Raw genomic sequence first — 24,908 nt, 5'->3', positions numbered from 1 at the left:
ATTCAATATTCTATAAATGCCTTGCCTCTCACGCAATTCACAAACACTTCAACAATATTGCAGATATGTGTATATATTTATGTGTATGTGTTTTTAAGGTAAACTATAGATTCAAATGTTCCAAGGTTTACAGTTTGGTTGTCAACTAATGACAACAAGCAACCACTGAAAACCTGACAGCTTTTGTGCTTTTACTTTGAAGGCAAAGTCATAGCTTTCTGTGTGTAGTTCCCTCCAGCCTGACAAAGCTCTGAGTGGGCGGGTCAGGTGGCGCGTGACGTCAGCCCCAGTAACACCAGCGGGCTGTTGGCACAGCAGCAGGTCACCAGTCAACTCTGTGATATGAAAAGCCCTCCATGTTAGGTGCATTGTGTTCCATTAACTTCAGGCCATTCAGAAGAAAAACAAAAAGGACGGCTGTGGAACGCTCTGTTCACACGGTTTATTGAACAATTTTACACACATTGGAGGACAAACAGAAGATACACTGCATGAGAAACATTCAAATAGGCAATAAAAAGACAAACATTTACAAGCCAAAGTAACCGGGCTAAAGATGAACCTCTGCAACAGTCTTGCATGTGGATGGAGTGGTTGAGGGCGGCGGCCTGAAGCATTGCAGTGCACTGGATGTGACATACAACAACACACTGTGAGATTAGAGATAACAGGGTAGGCAGAGGGTGGCTGTCAACAAATATTTTTCTCTTCCCTGTGATATCACTCAGGGATTTGGGTGTGCATTTATTCAATTTATGGTTAAGAGAAACCTCGAAAGAAGCCGATCATTAATTGAAAAGCAACACGCGCAAAAAGAGTTTTTTGGCTAGCGTCAGGAAGTATTATCATCAGACTGGGGCAAATTGTGAACCATCAACAACCAGGAAGGAAGACTACAGGACAGAAGAACTAAAGAGTGTCATGTGACAATGAGACACCCAAACTGGGAAGAGCTTAAGCTGCAGCATGGGCCTTTGTTGTGATGGTCACATGATAGTAACATTGATTAAAAACGTCCTCATAAAGTGACTTTAAACTCTTTGAGGTGCACTGCCTTGGAAACACTAAGAGACACACCTCAAGAAACAATCCATGCTACTGTGAAGCTGCACACTTTTGATTTCCACATGAGGAGCAGATGTGTAAAATGCTTTCGATTGAAACCTATACGACTATTTGAAGTGCATGTTTAAAACAGGAAAGTTTGAGAGCTGCCCCACCTGAATCTACGTCAGAACTATACATCCTCACTTCCCTCCTTCTTTCCCTCCACAAAGCGGAAAATGGTACCGTTTTTCCCTCCTTCCTTCCCTCTCTTTATCTGCGTTACTTCAGTTGCCTCACATGGCCACAAACTGTCAGTTTTCACCCATTTATCTTTCATCTAGCTCTTCGTGTCAGCAGACAGGCAGAGAATGTAGGTTATCTGTCACATTCTTCTTCCAACCAACGGGGGAAACGTGTGTATTGCGGTAACATCTGACAGTATTTCTGCATAACAAAGCCAGCTGAGGCCGATGTAATATTGCTGTGCTGTGGAACTTTAACTAACCAGATGGTGAATGATTATGATACTTGAATTGTACATGGCTACAGCACACGTACAGTAGCCCCAATGTGTGTATGTGTGTGTGTGTGTGTGTGTGTGTGTGTGTGTGTGTCTGGTTAGGAGGGGTCAACACAGTGCAACAGAGTGCACTCTTTGGGAAGCAAAGCCACTGAAACATTCAAGAACATGGTGGTGCATTTTTAGCAAGTCGACTGTAAGTATGTGTGTGTGTGTGTGTGTGTGTGTGTGTGGGTGGGTGGATGTGTTTGGATAAGAATGTGTTGTTAAGTGTTTGGGCGGATGAGTTGAGGCCCAGAACTTCAGAGCAGCTCTACCCCAGCTGCAGGCCTCATCTTGGGGCTTATCACTGCTGGCTGACCCCCATCTGCTGGTGGTCTGGCCCTGGTTCCCCCTCCATGTCAGCGTGGTAGTGCTCAAAACTGTCGTCTTCTATGTCTGGAAGGCCCAGCAGCTGACAGGGGGAGAAGAAGAAGAAGAAGAAGGTTGTATTAGGGGTTGTACAGGGCTGTTTCCCTTTGTTTCCAGTCTTTATGCTCAGTTTAGCTAACATGTTGACCCCAGATTTGGAATAATGCATTTGGATTAAATAATTTATAAAAGGAAGGTCCTTTTATGGTAATTTTTCAATTAATTTGCCATTTTAAGGTTAATTATTGGATAAATTAATGGATTATAATACATTAAGCATGCTGAATGGACATGATTTTGACCAAATAGCTGAAAAGCCAGAATTTTCAAGTTACTTAATTAAAAAACGAAGGCTCTCTCAAGTTGTAAATTAGGTAACGGCTTACAAGTCATTTGTTCCATTCTTGAGTTTTTTTCCCCTTCAAAAGCTCTTAAACCTTGCTGATAATCCATTAAAAACACACAATATATAAACATTGCATATAACATGTCATTTATTTCCTAATTAATTATCCCCTTAAAATGCCATTAAAAAAAACTTAATTACATCCTTATTAATGGTTATATTAATAGAATTTCTGTGTGAAAAAATAAAGGGATTGATTTTCATATAATCTACACCAAGTAGCACCTATTTTAATTTTTAAAAAACATCTTAAAGTATTGTTTGTTCTTGTATATTCACCATAAAAGCTTGAAGAAGAAAGTGTAATTCATGAAAATAAAACTACTCTCACATGTTAAATAGACTCTCTTTTGTATCATTTGCAGATAAGCAAGGCAACTGAAAAATGTCAGAATCCAGGGTGGAGTTCAACATGTTGTCAGCACCAGAGAGAACAGAATGTATCAGGGTTGTAGTAGACCCAGCCACAGCAAGCACAGGCCACTGAACTGTGGTTGATGCTCAGTGTTAAAAAGAAAACAGCATCACTCGTTGGTTTCCTTACAGGCCTGAAGGACGTGAAGACCTTCTCTAGCACCTCCAGCAGAGTCTTCTTCCCACAGGAGGAGATGTAGTCCTGGGCCAGCTGTAGGAAGGGAAGGCAGTCCTCGCTCTCGCTCCACACGTGCTACAGACACAGATAGACAAAGATTAGCAAATACTCATGCAAGTAGGCAGGTGATGCAATACTGTCACACTTCCTCCACCAGTATAGCCTCGTGTAGGCTGTATAGTGACTTCGAACTTGCAGGAATTAACAAGTAAACAAGTATAGCTGGGTCAGGGGCAGAACAGTACAGAGAAACTAGATCAACGCAATTAAACCAGACAAAGAGGCATTTCTTCAAGGACATGCAGCAGACGTAACACAAACAGGGGTGACAAAATAAAATACAGAAAGTCCTGAATATTCACCGAGGAAAGTTAGATAATGATAGTAAGATAGATAATGATGACATGTTGGACAAGTAGTTCCTGAATGTATCTGAATTAAGGATTATATAACAAATAAATAATGATAAATTCTTAAGAGCAGACTGCTACATAACCTGTTAATATAGTGTCAAATGAAAATGAACACTTTCTTCATGAATCAATCCTTATTAACTCTAAAACAGGTGCTAAGTGCCCCCTAATTAATAACAGTACAATGTCAGGTACTGTTTTTCATTAGTCTCTAAAAACTGGTGCATTATACTGAGCTGTTACTAAACTGTTGCTTAAAATGTTAGTTCCCCTTAAGAAAAGAAAAGCACTATCCCACCACTGCAGCCACTGAGTTTTAAGTGGGACTCCTTATTGTACACAGTAATTTTGCTCCACTGCCAAGAAAACTCTTTCTTACCACAAAGCCTGTCTAGTCTGAGGTTTTGTGTACAACCTAGGCTTAAACTCGGCCTGGAGAGTACTGAGGTCAGAAATGTTACTGTGTATATGGCCAATAAAAGTAAATATTGTAAAAGTTGTAATTCCTTGATATCAGAGGTGAGCGTTCTAGTCAGATTAAGATCAACTTCCTCATTAGTGCAAGCAGTTAGTTCCCGCAATGCTTTGAACTGTAAGATAAACACCACTGCTTGGGATAGACCACTGGAGCAATTCTGCTTCACCAACTGCTAGTGTTGTTTAATTAGAGTCGAAAGGCCGTGCTGTTAGGTTATGTATTAGGTAATGCCGTTGGGGCGTCTGGCCAAGTGTGCAGAGCGACCTGGAGGGTGTAAAACCAAAGCAGATTGATCTTAATGTGTACTGTAGTCTACGGAGGCTTTGTCAGTTGTAGTAAAGGTTTGGGTTGAGAAGCATTTAAGAAATATGATATTTAATTTCTTTTTTTCAGGAAATCCTTTGGGATTATTGTGATTTCTGTTTACTCAAAGTTCTGAAATGTTATCAGGTGAAAATTAATGATATTTTAAGGGATTTATATGAAATTATATCAGTATTCAGGTATTTATGCATCAAATTTAATGAGCAAATCAATGGACTGTAAAATGTTATGGTATTTTGAGTTCATTATATTCATAGTTTAAGGAGTTTTAGGGGCTCAAACACCTTAAAATTGACCACAGAACTATATATTTTTCAGTTAAGTCATTAAGAAGAAATTCTTATTTACTGTAAATAAGAAGACTTATAAGAGAATAAGAGAATAATAACAATAAGAGAATATACATTATATAGCTGCATATTGTATGGTTGTCACAAAAGCCCACAGCACACCTAGGCTTGCCTCATGGTACATCAGTGTGCCTCTGCGTTTGAAGGAACTGACCTAAAGTCGTGAAAATCATCTCTGAGTTTTCACCTTAACTGATAAATGAAGGCCCTCCTCAAATTTATTACAATCTATTAATTCATCTTTTAGTTATCCCCTTAAAAATCCCACGAAGAATACCTTAATTTCAACATTATTAGTGGGTGTTTTAAGGTAAAAAAACATTAAGGGATAATGTGTGATAGGGACACACCTTCATTTGAGAGTTTTGGGGGTCACATGAGAGTCATCTGAACCAGCCCGGGGAAACATTTCTGTTACAGTGTTGTAGATAAAGTTAACACTGAGCCCTCCTGCTCTGACTGCTCAGGGATGGTTGTTTCAGTCTGACACTGATGGATGGACTCTCACATGAGGGTGTGCATCTGCTGCCCAGACAAAACCCTCATCTTTCAGCAGATCTTACAAGGAAAACCCAATCGCTCTTGTTTTTCACTGTATCACATGGCCTGAGTGACTGAAAACTACAAAGACTACCCTGAGGGAAATTACAGAGCTGGAAACAGTTATTACGGTGGAACTGGTTTCACGGCGCCCTCTAGTGAAAGGACAGGGCAATGATACACAGTTCTGAGGGGAAAACAAGATAAACTGAGAAAAGGACTGTGTTTGTGTGTGTTTGAGAGAGAGAGAGAGAGAGAGAGAGAGAGAGAGAGAGAGAGAGAGAGAGAGAGACATGTGAGACACCCTGCTGATAGCAGTATTGATCGAGCAAGAGTAACTAGATCTCAAGAGTCCTGCAGAGAGACAGAGAGTTATTCTAGCTGCTCTGAGAGTGCATAGCAGATGACTGTGGTTGTGTGTGTGTGTGTGTGTGTGTGTGTGTGTGTGTGTGTGTGTGTGTGTGTGTGTGTGTGTGTGTGTGCGTGACTATTAGGGCTTCAGCAGTTGACATGCATTTGATTCAAAAGCAGGAGAAAAAGTGAGGGGAATAAAGTGAACCACATGATGTATTTATGTACTTGCATTCTGTGTGGACTTAACCCTGTGCTATGGTCTCTGTAATGACATTCTCATTAAGATGGTTTGATATTTATATTCATCTATTTTCCATCAGCAGCCATGGAAAACCCCTGTTTAAGTGGCCCTGCTAGGCTGTCTATGAGCAGGCAAGGCCTCCAAACACAAAACACAGGCACGGTCGGTGTGACATAATATGTTATTGACTGAACAGACGCCCTGGCTCCCGGGTCATCTCCATCTGCTCCCCGCCCTGTTAGTCCCTGTCACTGAGCAGGAGGAGGGAGCAGGGCGGGTCTTGCCTCAGGAGCTTTAGGGCTCACAACACCACCACTGCACCACGCTGGTATAGAATATAGATTGTGAGCTGTGTCAGTGTGTAGATGATCAGAGTAGAGCTGTAGCTACCAGTGAACACTCTGAGCTCATATATTTAATATTGTGTCTGGAGTTTGGAGGACTTTAATAACTTAAAGCGTTTATGTTCAACAATTACAGACAAATAACACATGGGGTTATTTTTAGGACTGGCTCTGATATTTCTTAGGGCCTTTAAACTTGCTGTTTTAGGGAAAACCCACAAAAAGAACAATAAAGGGATTTCTTCCACCATCCCAGAGTGGATAATTCTTTGAAAGTAATTTAGAGCATCATGTAGGGAGATAAAATTAACAGGATATATAACCTAAGTAACTGTATTAAATATATTTAATGTTTACATTTGCAGACTTTCTTTGTTACTAGGCAAACCTTTTTCATGAGTGGGGTTTCACTGGGATAACCTGGACTCAGCCCTGGATCAGAACAGACAACTGGCAATAATTCCTTCTAAATAAAGACATGAAAATGCGTAAGCTTGATAATTATTTACTGTGTGTCTGCAGGACACCAACCTCTCAAATCATTTGATTACCTATGGAGAGAATTTGCTGCACACTTGTCTGGTGTAAAATCTGGGTTTGAGCTTTTTGCCAGCAAGCATTGGCCTTCATTGTTATATAGAAATAATGTAATAGATATTACATTTGAGGAGAAAGTCAGTTAATTTGCTCCTTAAATCTATTTTATAGTTTCTCCTCCATTAATTTGAATTTAATACTTTGTGTTCCGAGTGCAACATAACGCTCTATAGGGCTTTTATTTTGAAAGTTACAGGCCTCGTGTTTTTTCAACCTGGCTCGCTTGATGGTGTTGTAGTTCAGAGGGTTATCGCAGTTGATTATGATGGAGGAAAAAAACCCCACCATCGACAGAGGGGAGGTGGGGTGTGGGGGGTGTCGGGATGTGCACCCAAACTGAAATGACATCATACCCTCTAATCTTCGCCCAAAGCCCCCTCCCCTCCTGCCCAGTGTCCATCAGCAAGAAAAACCGGGACCAACCGGGACAACCCCACCTCCAACCCACCCTCGACACACCTACAAGAACACACACTCATGCACGCAGAGCTTAAGGCCCTGCAGAGGCGCACTTACGAAATTATCGGTGCCGCCGGGACACAGCACGTAGAAGGAGACGCCAGGGTCTGCGTAAAAGTCCAGCCGCCTCTCGTCGTCCTCCTCGGCGAAGATGAGGTCGAACGGGTTACCGGAGCACCACTTCTCCGCCGCCTCCACCAGATGCTTAAACTCCATCCTCTGTTAACCGGTCTGCGGTGTCCCTGGCTCTGGAGCTTTATCTCGATCTCTCTGGCCGTCACGGTGATGATGCTCAAGACACAAAAAACAGCTGATCGGACAGCAGCATCAGCAGCCTCCACGAACTACCGCATCTCCTCTAGTGCACCGTCTGCATGGTCCGGGAATAGAGATAACACTGTTGGTGCATAGAGCCTTACCAGGTCTGGTGCTCAGCCGTTCTCAAAGCCCCATTCCTCTCTTCCTCCCCACGTTATGAAATCAGCCCGTCGGTCGCATACATGCATACGCAGGAGGACGCTGGAAAAAACGCGATGACGAACAGTGAAGCCGGGCAGCCGTCCATATCCGAGGCGCTGCACTCCCTGGGCAAAATGACTGGATCATTTGAACCTGCTGACATCATGCAGGAGGAATACACTGCACACTTCTGGATTTATATGGGTCTATATAATATATGTGCTGCATATATACAGTGTATGTGGTATATGGAGGACAGACAGCATGAACAGTGTTGGGCTACTTACTCAAAAAATGTAATGTACTTATTACTTTTTTAAAAAAGTAATAAAATTACTTTACCTATTACTCCCTGCCAACAGGAATTAGTTACACTACTAGTTATATTACTTTTCTGCTACTCCCCATTGGTAATTGTGTCCAAAATCCAGACTTAAACGATTAAAATCCGATTTTTGTTTGTTAAAGTCAAAGTTTCCATCTTCCAAACTAGTTTCCTCCACGATTACACAAATGAATCCAAGGATGTGACTGGATTGTTGGATTTCAAATCAATAGAGAGTGACAATAAAATTAATATTGTAACAAATTATTTTTTGGAGGAGTAACTGTAATATTATTACTGAAATGTATTAGTAATTAGTTACACTACCAATTACTGGGAAAAGTTATATTATTACTAGTAATGAGTTACTGCCCAACACTGATAATGAACTAATAAATAAGGCCTAAAGAGCTATACTGTATATTCACCCAAATCAAAAAAATAATTTTATTATAATTGTATAATCTCATCATCATAGGGCAGGCCAAATTCTGCAAGAATATCAAATTAACTCAAACTCAACTAATAATGATTATAATAATAATCATGACCATAATAATACTCCTTCATTCTAAATCATTCTAATCATCACTTCATCTAATGGCTCTGAAAACCCCTTCTATAAGCCTCCTGGCACTGCCCCACTGATCTACATGAGCACTCCCCCAGTGTTTACAGGAATCCAGCCTGCTGCCATTGTCATGCTTCCAGTCTGACCCTCCCTGCTCCCAGGAGTCCTCACCACCAGAGGGCGAGTGAAACCAACTCACAAGCCCATGCTGGAGCCGTGTCAAGCTGCTGACAAGTAGCCTCAATGAGACCGGAAAGTGTTTGCATTTGTCCCGTCAAAATAAAAGTGTAAAGGTGGTGATTGTGGGTGAAGTGGGTAGATTCAGACAAAAACATATAGGCAAGGCTAAGCTAAATTAAGTAGTCCTACATTAAAGTTACAAACCATTATTCAAGTGTAGGCTAAACAAAGTCACTGAGGTCTTTCTAAATTGATTGTCAGGTATTTTATTACTAGTACAAGACAACACCTAATCACAAGTTGGTAATGGTTGTAGGCTTATTTTAAATTATTACATTGTTATTGATTGAGAAAGGATGGTCACCGGTTCAATTCTTGAATTGAGATAGATAGGGAAAGTGAAAGAGCAGCACTCTCCACAACCTCATTACCACCACTGAAGTGCCGTTGAGCGAGGCACTTAACCCAAACCGCAGCACAGGAGTTGCGGCCATCAGATCGGACTGTATTGTACTGGGCAATTTCATGGTGGGAATGTGGTAAGGGCATTCCTTGAAAAGAGAGCCTGGCTCTCACTTAATAAATAAATAGAATTAAAGCTCACTTAAAACCCACTTGATCTAATATCAATGGAAGTCAATAAAACTTGTTTTCTGAAGTAAGATGCCACGTTTTTTTCTGAAAAGACTAGTATTTATTGTTTGATACGGTTCTTTGACATAATGTAAACTTTTTGATTGTATATATAATCATGTCATTACTTGCCCACATTTTAATTTAAAAGTCTACCGCCACACTGAACTACTGCTGCTGCACTGGTCTTTTACTTTGAAAAGCCTAACCAGAAGTAGTCCTATTGATCATTAGAGTTAGTTTAGTACTTTCTTTCCCACAGTTCGTCTGCTGTCTATCCCTGAGGTTGAGATCCGCTGTAGTGGGTGTCGGATCTCCCTGCGGCCAGACGCGCTCCTCCGCTTTCTCCAGACTGAACGATCCTGAAGCCTGCAATGTGCTCTGTTGTGTGAAGGTTAGTGAGGGCGGATCACTACTGGACTCCCCTGCTGCCCAGCACCCCGGGGTCGCGCTTTGTTTCATTGAAGACCCTCAGTTCCTTTAGCCATAAAAAAGAAATCTCCAGATATCCTGAAAATGGATCCTTTGCAAAATGGGAATGATTGTGAGGAGGACTCGCAGTGTGCTGAGGAGGAGGAAGAAGTGGATCCAAGAATCCAGGTTAGATTTTCTTTTCTTTTAACAGATCCAGATGTTGCCACCACTGAAAGTGACATTGAGGTGAAAATGGGAAGCAGGTTGTGTGGAATAAAACATGTTGAACTCACACATGGTGGGATATTTAATCCAGTAACGTGAAATATTACTACTTTATTATAGCAATTACAGTTCCACTTCAGCTGTGCTTTGTAGTCACGCAATAACATGTTCCAAGGTGTTCATAAATAGATTTAAGAGTATTTGTCCCTTTAAGGCTTTTTCAACACACACACACACACACACACACACACACACACAAACACACACAGGCATACACACACACACACACACACACACACACACACACACACACACTGAGGGCTGCATGCTCAGTAATTTAGTAAACAGAAGTCACACAGTTTAGCCTCCAGATACCCAATCTGTGTTAACCATGCACTTCCCCTCTCTCTGTGCTGTTCCCTGCCATGTTTTCTGTAAACAGGGGGAGCTGGAGAAGTTAAACCAGTCTACAGATGACATTAACCGCTGGGAGAGTGAGCTGGAGGTAAGACGAAACAGCAGCCTATGTTATCATCGTCATTATGAGTGCCTCTCCCTGCTGGGGTAAACACTTCCAGCAACGACTGAGCTGCACTGCAAGAAAAACAACCATCTCAAGGAGCCATTAAGTCTCACTTTCAGACTTAAAATCTAATGTCTTACCCTAAATGAGTGAGAAATCCCGTCAGTGCTTTGAGATAGTTCATCTGGTTTCCAGTACAGTTTTAGTGTGTTTCAGGAATTTGCCTAGCAACGAGGCATTTGCATAGAAACCATTTTCATGGAACATCTTGCAAAGGCGGAAATTTTCTAAATGCGGGAGCTGCTTCTGAGGGAAAATGTGGAAACATTGAAGCAGCGCCTGTCACTCCTACTAAATAACACTGCACCGTGTGAACTCTCTTAGTGCTACAAGAGGCATGACTATGATCTGAATGTTAATTATAATATTTGTATGGCACATTTGGTGCAATCAAAATCCCAAGTGCTCTCCTCATTTCCTCGCAACTCCCTCAGCCTTCCTTAACAAACACACCAAACACTTTTAAAGAGGAAAAAGGATGTAAACTGTAGCGAGGAACAGCAGAAAGATGGATGGTAGTTGTTGTTTTTACAGCGCTCGCTTGGATTTAAATGTGTGCTAAAAGGGTTACTGTTCAGCAAAAGTAAAAACATTCCAGAGGCAGGCCACAGTTTTTCTTTTCCTCAAAGTAGGCCTCTTCTGTTTCTCATTAGACCTTTACTCACGTCTGAACACCACAAACCAGTGCTGGAATAATTATAACAGAGAGGCAGAGGGAGAGGACGGGATTTGTATACACATGTCTCAATGTTGGAACCGTTGTTATATATTGCGAAATTCCTGCTTTCAAGCTAAATACTGGACAATTATTTTAGAATCTGGTTATTTGTAACCATCTTATGTGGAGAAATCAACTGCTGCTTGCTGTTATTTGGAAATTGTACATTATTTCCACTGCTTTGGCAATGTTTTCAAGCACCAGTTGTGTCAGGGGAGTCACTGATATAAATATACGCAGACATAAGCAAACAGAAAAAGAAGGAAGGTCATTCATCGTGAGACAGAATGAAAGTCGGGAGGTGAAGAATGCAGGGTGTGGAGTTGATTAAGGACGATGTGCGGGAGATTCAGAGGACTCAAAGCTGAAGCAATGAGGTTAAATCCATGCTCAGATATTAGGTTCTCTACCCTGCCAACATAAATGTGCCCTGGCAGAGATATAAGATTGTGTAGAGATAAAGTGATAGAAAGACCAAGAATGTTCGCCATCACCGTCATTTAGTACCTACAATATATGACCAGTGGCATACAGAATATACCTTCCAGATTGCATGCTGTGTCACAATCTCAGCACAGGAACCGGAAGTCAGGAAACATAATGATGTCACAGGAATTGTGCTTCCTGTTGCGCCCTCTCCCTTTCCCCCCTTTAACCCTTTCTTATATTCTTCAATCAGTTTTATGAACAGGATGCAGGTGCTGCTGCCTTTCAAACTCTTCTTTCTGTATATGAGACACACACACACACACACACACACACACACACACACACACAAAAACAAACAGATGGCTTGCCTCAGCAACCCTGCCATAGAGATGAGACCATGACAGGCCTCATCTATGAATAACAGGTCTGCCGTCACTGCCACTTTGGGCTTTATGCCAAAAAAATGCACACACGGACGTTGCCCCTCATGTTATATCATCGCTCACAGAGTAGTTTCAACATGATCTCACCACCAAAGAATGTATATAAGGTTTGCTCAACACAACTTGTTGGACCAAGACAACAAATATGCAGCTGCCATGTATATTAATGCATGTGCTTGTAATGGTTTAGTGATGACTTGAATTAGAAGAGCCGCTGTGGAGGCGCAAGGCCAAACTGACGAGGGCCAGTAGGACAGCACCAGCCAACTCCTGGCTAAAGCTTAAAACATTAAAGCCAAGACAAAATACACAGTCGTTCTGAGTAAATGACCAAAACTGGACTTCAGCTTTTATGGTATTTACATGGTTTAACCTCGACAGCGTTTAGGTGCCTGACTGAGCTATATAGTATAGACTAATAATGTGTTAGCATGCATGCATTTGCAAATTAGCACTCAACACAAAGTACAATGCCTCCAGAATTAAGTTTAAAAGCTAATATCTGTGTGCGTGTGTATGTGTGCAGGACTGCCGTCAGCGGTTTCGTGCAGTGCTGGTGGAAGCAACAGTGAAGCTGGATGAGCAGGTGAAGAGGATCGGACGGGCTGTGGACGACTCCAAACCGTACTGGGAAGCCCGCAAAGTAGCAAGACAGGTACGCACGCACAGACACAGACACAGAAGGGAGCTGGAGCGACTCTGAGGTCGGCAGACAGAAAGTGTGAGGGCAGGCTTACTGAGGATTAGCAATGAGAAGTTTAAAGAGCTCAGCTTATATCTACTTAAACAGAGCACAGTCACGTGATGTCTATTTTTAAACTCAGTCTTACCTCTGTATGCTAAGAAAGAGTGACACACACATTAACCCAGTGCGGAGGAAAGCTGCACTGAAACTGCTCGACTTGCCATATTTTACATAATCTCATTTGTGTCCGTGATTTCATGCTTGCTCTACTGTTGCAGGTAGACGCAAAGTAGGTCGACTTCCCCAATGGCTAGTGCACTAAACTGTGCTGTTCCCGTTCCAGTGGGTCATGTCCTTTACTGTCTAATTGCACCAGCCCACGGAGGCTTTGATCTGATTGGGTAGCAACAGAAATTTAGAGTCCAGCGCCCCCTCTTCTTAGCCAGTAAGGAAGAAGCTTATGAGTCATTCATCAGAGGGCTGACATTTGTGTGTCAGAGCTGAGCTGTCAAACTGAAATAGACTGTGTATATGTGTGTGTCTTTGTGTGTGTCCTTGCTTATCTCTCTTGCAATATGACAAACTACCTGCCAGTGGCGTCTGCTTCTGACACTAACACGTGAGAGTCCGGGATTACTGGGAGGTTTTTGAATTTTGATGGGCTGCGTTCACGTCAAAGGTTTAGAAGCCCTCCCTTCCTTTGTGTATGTAGGTGTACGTGTGTGTGTGTGTGTGTGTGTGTGTGTGTGTGTGTGTGTGTGTGTGTGCGTGTGTGTGTGTGTGTGTGTTTGTGTGTGTGTGTGTGTGCCTGCACACATATGATCACGGGGATTCGCTAGAGAAAAGCCGATGAAGGCCTTGGGTTAAACTGGCTTGTTGTCTGGTAATGATTTATGGATGAATATTTAATATTTAATACATGACCTATTTTAAAAGGATTGAAATGCTTACCCTCACTGACCCTACCAGAATACACACACACACACACACACACACACACACACACACACACACACACACACACACACACACAGACACAATGTTGCACCTACCCCCACGCATAGACCAGTCTCAGCCTCCAACTCCCCATGTTTTCCCCCCTACATTCCAACAGACCGGGGGGCAGTGTATAGGAATTTGCCTGTACTGTCCTATCTTTTGTCCCTTTTACCCAGCATTCTCTTCTGCACCACTGCCTGTCTGTCTGGCTGTCTGTCTCCTGCACCCCTCTCTCACTCCTTACCTCTCTGTTTCAGTCACCTCTCGCTACCTCTTCACCCTCCATCTCTCACCTCCCGAAAACTGTAAATGGGGTGAATTTCTAGAGACGAAGGTGTCAGACAGGATGACAGCGTCTGACACATGAATTAAAAATGAGCCATGTCTTCGCTTACAGACACAGACACACACATGCACATGACAAGAAACTCAGTCTTTAGAAGGATGATACGAACAGGCGTCATGTATATATGAGGTGACAGCGTGTCATTGCATTTCAGCACAAAACCAGTGCATTGTTTGCCTTAGAGACAGTCAGATATTGTGGGCTCCATGACACCAAGTTAATTAACTGATAACAATGCTCGTCCTTTGCATGCTCTCCCGTACTCAGCAAGCTTTTGTGCCTTGAAGATAACAGCAAATTGTGTCCTCCACTTGTGACGTCTTTCACCAGGGTGCTGAAGATTTGTCATTTGTTCAGTTGGTTTTTGCAAAAGTAAAGAAAGGCAGAGAGTCACATGATCACTGTGTTTGGCAAGCTTAGGAACTGACAACGCTATGAATAAGCACTAACCCTGCATGAGAAAGGAAGTGGGCTGCAGCTCTGTCCAGGAAGTCCTGTGAAGGGCGATATGAAGGACAAGCACTTTTGTGTGACTTTTTTTTATCTCCAACCTGACCAAAGCCATTGATGGATAGCGTTAGAGTCTCCTTCTCTGTTCCTCGCTCATGGTTTCTCTTCATCAAATATCCATCATCCTCCTTCTGTTGTCCCTGCGCTCCCTCTCTTCTCCGAGTCTGGGAAATAGGTCATGATGGACAAAGAGGAGAGATTCATCTTTGCCAGTCAAACTAACAGATTACACGCAAAGAGCAACTGTTATCTTCCCATTCCTTTCCTCTATCTCTTCACCTTCCGGAAGGCGCCTTGACAGCTCAGGATAGCATATCTGACCACCGCAACACCCATAACACGACAATACCGACGCTGAAGATGGCAGCTTTTGGATTTGCTACAATTTGTTTGAGACGAAGCAGACCTGTGCTTGCTCACGTCACTGTTGGGGCCTTTATCATAAACATGGCTGACAGTGGCAGTAGGTCAAGTTACAGGGGTTAATGTAAGAGAAAGGCCGTGAGAAAAAATGTGTAACAGCTGAGAGAACTACACTGACCTTTTGCGAGTCTGTTGTGTTAAAGAAATTTAATGCAGTTGCTCGTAGTGACTTTGCAGTTCACGTCGGCTCTCTCATTTTAGCATATCTACGCTTTAATTTTACACCCCACCACTTTAGTGTCTTAGTTCATTATCTCCACTCTCATTGTTTCCAGCAAGAAGCCGTTTCAATGAAAATGCTCTGATGAACCTTCTAGCCTGAATGATGATCTAGCTGGTGAATATATGTAGCACTTAGGAGGAGAAGAGTTAGATATTTCCATCAGGAGTAGGTGGTGGTACAGGAGTGAATATTAGACTCACTAGAAACATGACTGTAAATAAGTGCTAATATTGGTCCGTGTCTCCTGTATGTGTAAATGGGCAACTGTTTACTGACTTTTTAAGGTGATCATATGACAATGTTGTGTTTACAGCTGCCCTATAGTCACCAAAAATCAATGAATACAGGCTTAATTAATAAGATTCTTAAGTATTAGCGTGTGCTAAGATCTATCCACTATAGATAGTAAGCATTTTGCTGCCACCCCTCTTATTAGACACTGGATAAAGTATAATACCAACAATTTCAGATGTCTAATGCACACAGTGAATATAGGCTTTCCTTCAACTGATTTTGGGAAACTAACAAAAAAATATGTTTGGTTGGATTTCATACAATTTATGTTTGAAACTGTGAAATTGTTTTAACATGAATAGATGGCTTTATTTCGTTTTCGTATTTAGTTAAAATGGCCATTTAGCTGCAACAATAGCAAACAACAATCCATTAAAAATGCTCAGGGACAGAAACACAAATTCAACTAACAAGTTTGATTCCACTGTAGTATACGGTCAATACAGATGGACAATAAAGTTAAAGCAGAACAAGGGGCATATTGACAGACTTACAGGGTATGTTATAAAATGTCAAATGGTTACACACCACATACAACAACTGATTTCCCTTCAGCTTGAAGGGAAATGTGCCCCATTAAACTGTTGCACTGAACAAAATGTACTCCAGCCCAATAAAGCTTTTAAAGGGTCAGAGGAAGAGTATCAGTGACACGGCCGGCTGTAAAATGATTTGCCAGAAAACTTGAAGCACAATTGTTCGCAGATGTGTTTGCTGTGAACTTTTTGCCTACTATAAACCATTTCAGTTTCTTAAAAAATAAAATCTGCAGGATGGGTGTTTGTGATTTATGTTTGTTTTGTCAAGATAAATTATTCCAAAAAGCGAACATCCTAATCATTACATATGCCCTATGCGTCTATGTATGTATCCCAGCCCCAGCTAAAGTCTATACTGTTGCTTTGTCTTGAAACTAGTCCTTATTAAATAGCATGCCATCTTCTTGGTTTATTTTCATGCCTTTAATAAGATGATTGTCTATGTTTAAAACATTTTCATCTTCATTCACCAATTTTGATGTTAAATCCTTTTGATGTTGTCAGCTCAGGTTTTGTCTTTTTCCAAGAAAAATGTCTCCATTAGATTGAAGAATTACAAATTGCCCAGCAAAACAAATTATCCTTGTTATCTTTTATCTTATTCTAGGAAATCTGATAGGAGTTGCTGTAACTGCTTAATCTTGATATTCGGCCAATACACTGACCTTTAAGTCACGCCTGTTAGAGAAGAGACAGTGGGTCCAAATATGTCCAGCATGATGCGAATAATCCTCCTATTGACTGTGACTGTGGGCAGAAAGAGCCCACTGACAAAGTGTCAGATTTTCTTAGTGACAAAGCTTCTGTTTGTCTATTAGATCAATGCACGGTTGTCTTTCTGTGCATGTGTGTATGTGGGTGCAATGCAAAATCTCTTCTTCCCTCTATGGCTGTCATAAGGAATCAACCACGGTTCCTCAAGAGGAAATATAGGTCATAAAATACACACAGACACACACTGGAAGCAGCACAAGAACTACCACCGCACTCATCCCACATGAGAACAAATGCTGGGCCAACTTTCTGGTTGAAACTGATAACCAAAAAGGGAATTTCAAGTGGTTTCAAGCTGTCACGATGGTATGATTTAAGCTTTCTGTCTGCGTTTTCTATCATGAAACCCCCCAGCTCCACAAAAGTGATATTTAGCACTTAAAAGCTAGACACATGTGTTTACCTTGCTTTCACATTTGAAGTGATTATAACTGCCCCTCTCTCTGAACTCTAGGCCCAGGTTGAAGCTCAAAAGGCCACCCAGGAATTCCAGCGGGCTGTGGAGATCCTGCGGGCAGCCAAGGAGACCATCGCCCTGGCCGAGGAGAGGCTCCTGGAGGAGGACAGCCGCCAGTTTGACTCCGCCTGGCAAGAAATGCTCAACCATGCCACACAGAGAGTACGAACATGATAGAAAAAGGTTCCGTCCTAAAGTAATTTGTGCTTGAGGGTGAGGTTTAGACCGCTACTGACAGTGGAGATAGGAGGGAAAGTGGAAGTAGTCGATAGGATTATACCAGAGTTGTCGATCTTTCGCTTGGTTTCTGCAGTGAAAATAAACCTCTTGATTATTTCAGGTGATGGAGGCCGAGACGGCGAGAACGCGCAGTGAAGCTGAACACAGAAAAACAGCAGCCAATTACAATTCCTGTATCAGCCACATGCGGCAGTTAGAGAAGAAACTGAAACGCTCCATCAACAAATCCAGGTCTGTGCCTTCTCTTTTCCCCCTGGCTAGGGCCTCGCTGTGTGTGAGTGTGTTTGTGTGTGAGAAAAAGGGGCTACAGTTATGTCATCTGATGCACTCCAGATGTTTCATGTGTGGGTTGTGCTGTGTTGGGGTGTGCTCCCTTCATAAGAGCCAAGGAATGCGACTGCTCACAGAGGAGTGTTATTCTTCCAGCAGTTTTCTCCGGTGACAGTTGGCAAAATTTCTCCCTCTCCCCCTCTTGCTTAGTTTTTCTTCTTTTTTCTCCCCCTGTAGGCCATATTTTGAACTGAAAGCCAAGTATTATCTACAGCTTGAGGTATGTATGTTAGCAAATTAAAGTTAAGACACTTTTAGTCAAACTAGTTCACAGCCCTGTAGTTTATACAGCCACACTAATGTCAGTCAGTCCATCACTGTGGTCCAGAATGAAATAAAATAAATTGTAATAACTTTGGTGAACTCTTTCCATCTACCACAACCATTAAGTCAACATTTGAATTTGTTAAATACTTTGGTTTATGACCAAATAACTGCAAAACTAATGATATTCCTATCAGCCTCATCTGAACTTTGTTTAATGTTAATTGGCAAATGTTAGCATGCTAACATGGTAAACATTATACCTTCTAAATATCAACGTTAGCATTGTCATTATGAGCATGTTAGCATTCTGACATTAGCATTTACCTTAAAGTACCACTTAGCCTAATATTACCTCCTCACAGTGTTAGCATAGCTGTAGAGTCTTTCTTTAGCTTAGGAATTAAAGCACTACAGCTGACTGTTAATGTCATACTAACATAGCCTAGGAAACCCTTTTCTTGTATGTCAAAGTGTATATAATTCATATGTGCGTACAGTTTTACTGAGAAGCTGTTTTTGTTTTCTCATAGCAACTGAAACGTCTCGTGGATGAGCGCCAGGCCAAACTTGTGGTTGCCAAGTCTGAGTATCGCGCAGCGCTACGCAACCTAGAGAGCATCTCCGAAGAGATCCATGCCCAGCGACGCTCCCTTGCCATGGGAACCAGGGAGCAGGGTGTTGGTGCGGAGGGAGATGGAGTCAATGAGGACATTGCCAACTTCAAGATGGAGTCAGACGGTCTGTCAAGTGAGTAGAACTGAAGCTCAGAAATGAATAGATCATCCACTTCATCCATCCACCTTGTTCATTTTCTTTTGTTTTGTGGATGCATCTGTGTGTCTGCATGTTTAATGTGCATATCTGTGTGTGTGTATGTGTGTTTCAGTGGTGTCCGTATCAATTGACGAAGAGGGCAGTCACAGTAGCAGCTCAGAGGAGGAGACCGACACTCACTCCACCTCCTCACCCCGAGCCATGCCCTCCTCACCTTCCTCATCCTCCTCCCATCCGTCCACGTCTGCGTCCACCCCCCTGGACATGCCCTGCCCTTACCCCTCCTCCTCGCTCTACACCCCCTGCTCCTACCTGTCCTCCTCACCCTCTTCCTCTGTCCTCTCCTCCTCCTGTCCCGGTGGCTTGGAGTCAGTGAGCCCCTGTAGCTCTAATGACCCAGACTCAGCATGCGGTTCTGGGCATGCCTCACCTCTCCTGGGCCCTCGCAGCCAGTGCAGTGGGGCTTCCTCTCCAGACTGCGACCAGGAGAGAGGTGTGTGTTCATCACATCAGTGTGTACATGTGTGTTAACTTCTGACACGATTCCTTATACTATATGTTGAATTGTTGGCTATTTTGACAGTGGAGCATTCAAGAAATAGTTTTGAACATGTTTAGAAAATATTCTTATACATATATTTCTGAGAGTGTGATTAGAAGATCAATACCAATTTCATGTCAGTACATTAGACAGATTACAGAGCTGGAGTTAGGACGTGGCCTAGGTTAGCATGAAGAATGTAAAGAAGGGGAGACAGCTAGCCTTACTTTTTATATATATAAGAAAAGAAAATAATATGCATACCCTTAAGTTCACTAATTAACACATTAGATAGATCAGAGAGCTATAATTATATAATTTATTGTTTTAGTGGGAGTTACACAGTGTAAGTATTTGTTGGCAAATTTTATCCATCCACCCAGGACTTTGGGTGCAGCAACTCCAGCTATATTCAGGTTTTTGTTTTGTCTCTGTACAATTGTATCAAACCTGGCAACCTCACAGTGATGAAAAGACTCCAGGAAGTAACTGTGCCCAGCCATTGTTCGCCAAGAAATAGTTACAGCTTGTGTCTGGATTAAACAAACTACAGTATGTGAATGTTGACGAGTGAGCTTTAGAGGTGTTGGTAGGTGTATTCTTTAACTTTAGACAGAGCTAGGCTAGCTGTTTCAGTTATAATAAGTGGGTTTCGGAATCTTAATTGCAGATTATATCAGAGAGTTTCAGTCAGCAAAGATAATTTGATGTGTCCTTGGTTTAACATGCATGTATTCACCATTGCATGCCCTCTGTTTCTGTGTGCGTGCTGTAGGTGACAGAGCAGAGGGAGCGGAAGCGACGCTAGAAGCCGGTTTGAACAAGCTAACCTTCACTGTAGCAAAAAAAGAAGAAGGGGACTCTGGGGATGAACAAGACCCCCATTTCGTCAACCCTGAAATTTCCTCTCCCAACTCAGCCACTGCCATTCTGCTACTCAACAGTGTCTAATGAATGACTGTCATAATAAAAACACTCACTGTGCCCAGCTTCAAGCCTCAAACTGGACTCTATGGCAGAGGACTTGGGGCAGGGCAGGATGAACTGCACACTCCCAGCTCCAAAGAACCTGACATCATGTCTTCATATTGTCTAAATGTCAGATGGTGTCATATTAAAGGTGCTACAAGTAGTGTATTTGAACATCAGTACATCATTGTCAAATCAATTGTGAACCCTTGTAGATGTATTGTAAACAAATAATAGCAGGGGCAGGAGGAAGTTTCTATTGGTATTATTAGAACCAGCGTTATTCAAATACTACATTTCCCATAAACCTTCTTGCTTGCTGTTGCAAAGAGGATGTTGCCTGTTTGGTGCCAAAAAGAAATTTGTGTTGTACAGTATGGCAAATGTCCTTTTCTTTGGCGTATTGTAGACTGCAACCATTGAGAGGGTTGACGCCCTTGTCCTTCCTCTCACCAATTGTGTAACTTGTCTACAGATTTATAGTGATTTGTCCAAGTTAAACATTTATTGATATTAATATGCTACAGTTGGCACCACTAAGAGACGTTTTGTATTGATGTGAACAGTGAGCCTTTTTTTGTCTGAATCTCCACTAGGATCAAAATGGGACAAAATAATCTGTGGGATGTTGGATTATGACTTGTTCTGCCTTGATTATTGAGCTCCTACAGTAACTCCTAAATGTCAATTTGAAAGGTAGGATGTGGAGACTACTTTGGAGGAATAGTTGTCATGGAGGAAAGTGGAGTGCAAGCAGCACTAAAGGAGAGACTATCTTCAGATGGGACTGGACATTTTGAGACACAAATGGTCTTCCATTTGGATTTGTGAATGAGTGTGTGAATGTATACAGCCCACCATCTGAGGGGATGATGATTGAGATGAATGATTTTTTGAGTGTGTGTGTGTTGTGTTTTAGAGAAATGCTCAATTACTACCCTGCAGTACAGATATTCTATATTTATACTCCTGTATTCTTGTATATGAATAATGTTTTGTGGTTACTGTTGTTATTGTTTAACAGAATAAGCAATAAACATGTGCTACATGTAACTGATACTGATCTGTGTGACAATGTCTGTTAGCACTTAAGGTATAAATCAAAATATATGGAACAACTCTATTAGGTAAGATATGACATTTCATGCTGTGAACATCTACTTGTGTTTATCTGGGGTGATGGGGGAACTCTTACACAACAGCATGGGTTACAGGAACCTCTGATCACATACAGATGTCCTGTACTGCCACAGTTGTGGACAACTGAACCGGGCTCGCAGCCTCAGTGGAGGCCAGTTGACTTACAGCGGCTCCGATGACTAGAAAATCTTTAGTCTGAGGCTATGTCCAGAGGAAACAAAATGAACCTACGTTTGATTGTTTAATCTGTATAAAAATCCACCCATAAAGACAGCATTTAGCACTTTTAAAGCTGATTACATGCTTTACTATTTCTTTGCTCTGAGCAGACTCCAGGAAGTTACTGGTCCTATCATAGAAATAGTACCACAAGTATTTGAATTTCCAAGATGTCAGTATATTCCTTTAATGTTAAACATGGATATTACAGAACAACCAGTTTTACTGTATCAGACCCATTGCAACAGTAGTAATCAGAAGTATAAAGTTGTGAAATTACAACATTGTCTGAAAAAAAATCTGAAAATGATTTATCTCAATATTCCCCTGATTGCACAATAAGCTGCACAATAAAAGGTAGGCTATTGATAAGATGGGTACGGCTTCAACGTTCGTGGGTATGTGAAACAATTTGTTAAATACACTGTAGTTTTGTTTTTCCCCCCACTTTTTTCAGTCCTTTATACCCTCAACCTGTTACACACTGTACTTAGTATGAGAGCCTGATAGATCAGCTGTACAAACACCAGATTTTCTTTCAGCACAGGCACAGAGCGGAAAGCTCGAGGACTGTGGGGAAATATTCACTGTTTGAAAAAAGACTAGAATTGCAAACATATAATTACTTACCCCACATTTAAAGGATTTCTAAAAAAAAGTTTAAAATATTTGTTTTATACTATGTGTAAACATTGTAAAGAAATAATGGTGGAAATATTATCAGATTTTTAAATATCAATATCACAAGACTATTTTCCTCATAAGCGCTGTATCAGTAGTCGATAGCCTACTTAATACAGTGCTGAATAACCTAGTACCTAAGGTGTTCAAGGGTTATTTAGGAAATTCAGAAAGATGTGGAGACCAATGGGACAGATATTTTCATTTAAAAAATAAATTTAAAGATTTAGTTTTTAATATTTAAATGTAATCAGAGATGAATCAATTTAAATTAGTATTTCAGTACCTAAAGAATTAACGCTTTCCATTTGATCCGTGTATCCAGCCCGGTGAAGTGAGAATGTGTTGTTGTGTCATTATATCCAAGAATAATACTATTAACAGTCAGTTCCTGAAAAGTCCCACAAAGTGACCTTGAGAAAATATGCTTTCCTGCTGAGTATTTTTCTTTTCCTCTATCTTTCAGCTGTCCACTGAACACACACACACACACACACACACACACACACACACACACACACACACAACTGATTTTATGTCCTGCTGGCTGTTCAGCTGTTGCAGTGTTATCTCATGACTTTAGTTAGACTACCACCTGACAGAGTTCAGTGCAGCACTGTTTTTCTTTTTACTCTGTAACTCTGTCTTCCAATTCTTTCTCTTTTCTCCCTGTCTATACATGCTGTGACCATGATGCCTTTCAATTATGCTGCATCCTGTGATTTCAATATCTGTGCCTGAAGAGCTCTGGACTCCGGTCTTACAGGGCAGATCTGTATTACTGGGCAATAATATGATCATGTCCTGCGAGACACTGACATCTAGTGCCAAGTTTGGGTTTTGTATGCACTCCAGTTTGTTTTAGGGAATATTACTAAATACTGGCCTGTAAACAAAGCTACTGATTTACCATGTCAAATTTGTCAGACACAAAGCTTGGGTGCTCATTTAGATAATCAAACAAAAGACAGAAATGGTGGAGTGTTCATCATGCAGTTGTTTCCATCGTTTTCATTAACAGACCTTCACCTTCACTTTGACATCTGGACAGGGGGAGCCAGGCTCTTGCCCTCACTAGCATTCTGGCTAGCAGTTACCTAGCAACTAATGGTGTTGTAGCAAACTTGTGTCGAAGAATAGGTCGTGATACATTGATCTCAGTTTTTAAAGCTGTTCCTGTGTCCCATACACTGCACGTCCCAAGGAATTGAACAGGACACACCTTGTACATGAAAACTGGTCATTGTGAGTTTGTCAGTGCTGGCCTTATTGATTTAGCTCAAGATCATTGCTCCCAGTTAATGCTGGCTTTAGTCATTTAGCTCACGATCCTTGCTGTCATTCCTGTGTCTTATACTCTGCACAACCAAGGAACTCCAGGACACACCTTGTATTTAAACACTGGCCACCGTTACTCCAGGCCCAGGCAATGTTGGCCTTATTCACTTAGCTCAAGATCACTGCTGATCTTTGCCCTCACCGGGCCCTGATTTCAAGTTCAAAGCTAGCAGCTAATGGTATTATAGCAAACTTGTGTGGAAGAACTTGTTGTGATGCATTGATCTCAGTTTTTAAAGCTTTTCCTGTGTGCCATACACCACATGACCCAGGAATTACTTTATTTATTTGACAACAGAATACAGCTTGGCCCCATGATCCTTGCTGCCCTCATGCAGTTCACTCACCATCATTGATGTCATTCCTGTGTCCCATACAGTCTTTTTTTATGTAATAACAGAGTTAACCTTGTATTTGATGATGGAGGAGAGGAGATTCACACTGATTGGTGGGTGTGTGGTGTTGCCTCCATCCCAAAAAAACAGTTGGAGCAAGGGGTTGGTATGGTGAGAGTCTATCCTAGTTCATCACCACTATGCACCCCCAACCGGGCACGCACAGTGGGTACTCGACCTCAGTTACATTGCCCACAACCTCGCCAGGCCCCAATTTCAAGTTTAAAGCTAGCATAATGGTATTCACTAACAAAGACCACACCAACAGCTGTATGGAATAAGATAAGTATATTACACGTTATGAACGAATGTGGAATACAGTGGGAGGAAAAATGGTTAAGGGATGGAGGGGATGAGGAGAAGGGGTTGAGGGATGAGGGATGAGGGATGAGGGGGTATGGGAAGGATAGGTGAGGATTGATAGAAAGGAAGGAAGACTGATTAGGTAGGTGGATGGAGGGAGAAGTTCGGCGAAACGGTCAGATGGGAACAGAGTGGGTGCTGAGACGCTGAGTGGGGGAGCCGTCTCTTTAACTCTGCAAGAGCCCCAGTGGTTACTGATTTCAGTTTTTAAAGCTGTTTGTGTGTCCCATAGACCGCACAACCCAAGGAATTGCTTTCTTCATTGGACAACAGAATACAACTTGTTCATGAGCAGCTAATGTTATTGTGGCAGGCTTATGCTGGCGAATGCATCATCAGCCATAC

The 24,908-nt window shown here is 41.8% G+C and overlaps 2 protein-coding genes across 2 annotated transcripts; one reads left to right on the top strand and one right to left on the bottom strand.

The window, feature by feature from the left end:
• Positions 1 to 423: 423 nt before the first annotated feature.
• mturn (maturin, neural progenitor differentiation regulator homolog (Xenopus)) lies at positions 424 to 7,660 on the bottom strand. The gene is made up of 3 exons (XM_051389495.1): positions 7,134 to 7,660; positions 2,929 to 3,051; positions 424 to 2,021 (listed from the first exon to the last, which is right to left on the bottom strand). Exons 1-3 carry the CDS (start codon positions 7,290 to 7,292, stop codon positions 1,914 to 1,916), a joined length of 390 nt encoding a protein of 129 aa, XP_051245455.1. The 5' UTR covers positions 7,293 to 7,660; the 3' UTR covers positions 424 to 1,913.
• A 1,830-nt stretch (positions 7,661 to 9,490) lies between these two features.
• Positions 9,491 to 21,484, top strand: LOC127357356 (SH3 domain-binding protein 5). Its single transcript, XM_051389493.1, has 9 exons — positions 9,491 to 9,844; positions 10,326 to 10,388; positions 12,583 to 12,711; positions 17,304 to 17,468; positions 17,647 to 17,777; positions 18,054 to 18,096; positions 18,674 to 18,890; positions 19,030 to 19,410; positions 20,234 to 21,484. Exons 1-9 carry the CDS (start codon positions 9,761 to 9,763, stop codon positions 20,407 to 20,409), a joined length of 1,389 nt encoding a protein of 462 aa, XP_051245453.1. The 5' UTR covers positions 9,491 to 9,760; the 3' UTR covers positions 20,410 to 21,484.
• Positions 21,485 to 24,908: the final 3,424 nt, after the last annotated feature.

Source organism: Dicentrarchus labrax, unplaced genomic scaffold, assembly GCF_905237075.1.
Source record: "Dicentrarchus labrax unplaced genomic scaffold, dlabrax2021, whole genome shotgun sequence".
NCBI classification, from domain to species: Eukaryota; Metazoa; Chordata; class Actinopteri; family Moronidae; genus Dicentrarchus; species Dicentrarchus labrax.
This window is presented reverse-complemented; position numbering and strand designations above follow the sequence as displayed.